The 3,953-nt window shown below is 39.5% G+C and overlaps 1 protein-coding gene across 1 annotated transcript; it reads right to left on the bottom strand.

Moving 5' to 3' along the window:
* Positions 1 to 230: 230 nt before the first annotated feature.
* Positions 231 to 2,503, bottom strand: LOC110941587 (WEB family protein At2g38370). The gene is made up of 2 exons (XM_022183245.2): positions 2,199 to 2,503; positions 231 to 1,756 (listed from the first exon to the last, which is right to left on the bottom strand). The coding sequence occupies exons 1-2, from the start codon at positions 2,349 to 2,351 to the stop codon at positions 389 to 391; spliced, it is 1,521 nt and encodes a 506-aa protein (XP_022038937.1). The 5' UTR covers positions 2,352 to 2,503; the 3' UTR covers positions 231 to 388.
* Positions 2,504 to 3,953: the final 1,450 nt, after the last annotated feature.

Genomic DNA, 3,953 nt, shown 5'->3' with positions numbered 1-3,953 from the left:
CAAAAAGTATTATCGAAGAACCTACATTTGATAGAGAAAGTTGAGCTTTTACAAGTGATAATTCAACATCTGACAAGAAATGAAATCGATTTGGGTTTTTGATGAACATTTGCTCTTAAACTTTATAATTTCACTGCTAAGTTTATCAAAACTTGAACGTTTAGTTAAATATATTCTATTCTATTCTATTGAATTAAAAACGAAACCCTTAGTTTTAGAGGAGCAGTAAGTAATTAAGTAGCATTTTACTTAACTTAGTGAAGTCTCTATACTACTACATTAAACAATGTACAACATCTACTTTTGAGACATAACATTCAAAGACGATTAAGTTATAACTTCATTATACAATAACATCCTAGACACATCTTATAACACGTTAAACTTTCTAATCCGCGGTGCATGAAAGTCGCGAACTTACGCTATGTTTCTTCTTCTTCTTCTTGCTCGGCTTTGCTCCCAGAAACGAAATCTTACCGAACCCGAACTTCTTTCTCTTTCCTGATCGCCGTTTCCCACCGTCACCACCACCGCCGTCATTAGGTTTACCCAACATTTGTGCCAAAGAAACCTTCCTTTTCGTATTGCTTTTGCCGGAATACTCTTCTGTCAAAAGCAACTTCCGGCTCAAAATCTGCCCGATTGACATCGTTTGCCTCAAAACCGGGCCAGGCGTGTTAGTTCCCAAATGAACCCCGTTTACGTCCAGCAAACGAGTGCTGTTGGTCCTGCATGAAGAGTTCTTGAACTTGGTCAAGTTTTGAACAGTTGACTTTCTTCTTTGACCATGATCCGATCGCCATTTCCTTAGAGCTTCTTCAGCTTTTAGTTTCTCCTTATTAGCGGTTTCTACTTTACTCAAAGCTTCTTCTAGAATCGTCTTACTATTCTTCGCTTCTTCTGCTGCTTTCTCTACCCTAGTCAACATCTCTGATTTTGACAACTCGGATTCGTTGACTTTGACCACTGATTCGTTGACTTTTCTAACTAAAGCCTCATCTGCCTCTCGAGCTTTCTGTTTTAAACATGAGTATTCATCAAGCGAAAGAGTGACCCCTTCGTGTTCGGATAAAGTTTGACTTTTTGACATTGAGTTTATTTCTGATCGCACAAGCGCTTCACTCGCTCTAGCAGCTTCCTTCAACTTTCTAGCAGCAAGAAGACGAATTTCGGCTGTTTTTATATTTCTTTTTGTTTGTTTGATTTGATCCATTGCTTTTAAAACTTGTGATTTTGCTACCTCCCCAACCCTTTTGAACTCCTCTGTTTCAGAAGTCAACCTATGGATCTCCCTCGGAAAGTCAACGTCTTTTTCGAAATACGAAATTTTTGAACAATTTGAAGATAATCGTTGACGGGTTTTCTCAAGTTCCAATCTTTCTTTCTCGATCAATTTGTTATACGTTTCAACAGTCGATCTGATGTCAGCAAGATCACTTGTTGTTCTTGTTAAGTTGAGTTTCGCCTGCTTCAATTCCATCAAGATGAAACCTGGAGATGAAGAAGGGCACATCAAGTTGTCACCAGCTGATTGGGGGTCAAGGGTATTGTTGTCATTTCCCTCTCTTGGTACGTGATCGTTGACTGTAGCAGATTCTTTCAGTAGTTTGAGTTTTAACTCTTCAACAGTGGTTTTTGTGGCTTCGAGTTCTTTCAAGACTTGTAGCGTTTCCCTTTCTTTCATCATGAGTTCGTTTGCCAACCGCACAGCCTGCTCTTCAGCTTTAGCAGCATTAAATTCTTCTTCAGTTCCATTCTGCAATCAAAAGTCAAAATGTTACTTATCAGTTAAAGAAAATTCAAATTGTTCAGGTCCTGCAATCCTACTAATCTTCTTCGAAAGGAATATTTCTACTTCAAACTAGGGATGCTGAAGCCCAAAACATCCAGGACGGCCATTCGAGTATGAGATAGGTTATAAAACCATCTTTAATTATTCTAAAACCTTTAAGAAAAATATAAACCAATTAGTCCCCCAAACTTGGCCCAAGATTTTCATCAAAACCAACCAAACCCGACCCTAATACAAAAATAACAATCAGAAAATAACAAAAAACAATAAGACAACAAACATTAACTAGAGCTTCAATCATCTTGACTCAACTTTGACCATAATATAAAAAAGTGACAATTTTGACCGATAAAATAAAGTCAAAACAATTGTTCTTTAAAGAGAGAGAGAGAGAGAAAGAGGGGACCTCAGAATGACGAACATGCTGCTGCTGCTGCTTCTGATGGGGCTTCCAGAACCCAACTCCACCGAACCGGGTCACGGCCTCTTTAACCGACTCAAACGGTGCTGACGTGTCAACCTCACCCCTCACGCCACTGTCATTGGCAAGTGGTTCCATGGGTCGGATCGAAAAGCTCTAGGGGATCGTTTTGGGGGGATCTGAAACCCTAGAAAGATGGTTATAATAGAGATTGTGAGTGAGAGTGAAGAAGAGACAAAAGAGTAAGGAGAGGTGAGAATTTAACGGTATATTTTACGTGGTTTTATCTCGGGAAATGTGCGCTAACGGCTCATTTTTTTATACAATTTTATTTTTAAGAAATTACAAGTTTTGTCATTTATTATGTTTATAGCAAATTACAGATGTTGTCCTTTTCTTCAAAAGTTTACAGGCGGTGTTCTTAACCTTTCAAAATCTTGCATGTTATGTTCTTTAGGCCAAACCAAATTATAATTTTCTGTTAACTTATGTCATGTGCAAGGCACATGATGGTACTATTGTAATTTCACCTATTTCATTTTAAAAATAAAAAAATAAAAATTGCACATTCAAACCCAGTTCTGACCCCTGTACCCCAGTTCACTTGAACAGAATGTTCAAGATTTTTGGCCTGATTAATCTGTTGTTCAGCATCAGGCACTACCCCTAACCCCATTTTCCACATTTTCTTCCCCATAATCTTCAGCACACATATCAAAATCCAAGACTTTCACTGGAGATGGAACAGCATAACACGAGGCATTCAACACACAGGGAGATTTTGATGGGGTAATTACCTGCTGGGTGGGCGCTTTTGGTTGTTTAATCGAAAAAACAGCTTCATCAAATGAACTTGCCACCGCCAGATCCATATGTGCACCCAGATGAGTCGTTTCCACCTCCATCAGTGATTTAGAATCCCAATTAGGGGAGATGAGGTGTTGAGCTGGGATCGTATCTTCACCTTTCTGTTTACATTCTGCCATAACTTGACCAGCTTCATTCATCGTAGAAGTTAATTGAGGTTCAGAGACATGTCGTTGAAGACAAGATTCGATAGCGGCGATCTATGCCTGTCATTCTTGGTGGGCTTTTGAACCCCTTTGTTGTTCAAAATCGACATACCTGAGCGCCTCCCCTGCAACCAAAACCGCAAACCCCGATCAAAACCCAGGTCAGTTTTGTTTTTCATGCGATGTTATTTCTTTCTTGATCAACACTTTCACATTTCTTCTTTTTCTGCTCTTTTGTTGCTCGTCTCTCATTCAGTTTCTCCAAGTGATCTGCAAAATAAAATTGAAAACTTTCAGGAGATAACTGTGACAACTCGAACTTTAGACCTACTTTGTGTAACGATACGTGGCTATGAGAATGTTATTAATTGAATAATTATGTGATTATGTTATGTACTTTATGTGTTACGTGTATGTATGTTAAGAACACAACCCAAACCACACAACGTGTATCACTCGCACAAGCCCTTTGGGCCGTATAACTTGCAATCGGACTTCAAGGGCAGCCCAAGTAAGGGCCGGCCCATTGCCCTTTCTCTTATTCGTGCAACCCACACAATAGGAAGGGTCGTTTCTCATTTGTTACTAAACACTCACAACACACTAGAAACCCTAGACGACTTCCTCTCTCTCTCTCGTTTTGCTTGGAACCCGACGGCACACACACCCTTACAACCGAAGATCATTCCTTGTTCGGATCATCCTTGTTCCTTCTCTAATCCGGTTA

The sequence above is a fragment of the Helianthus annuus genome, chromosome 1 (genome assembly GCF_002127325.2).
Source record: "Helianthus annuus cultivar XRQ/B chromosome 1, HanXRQr2.0-SUNRISE, whole genome shotgun sequence".
Classification (NCBI taxonomy): Eukaryota; Viridiplantae; Streptophyta; class Magnoliopsida; order Asterales; family Asteraceae; genus Helianthus; species Helianthus annuus.
Note: the sequence above shows the minus strand (reverse complement) of the source record. Positions and strands in the feature narration are given on the sequence as shown.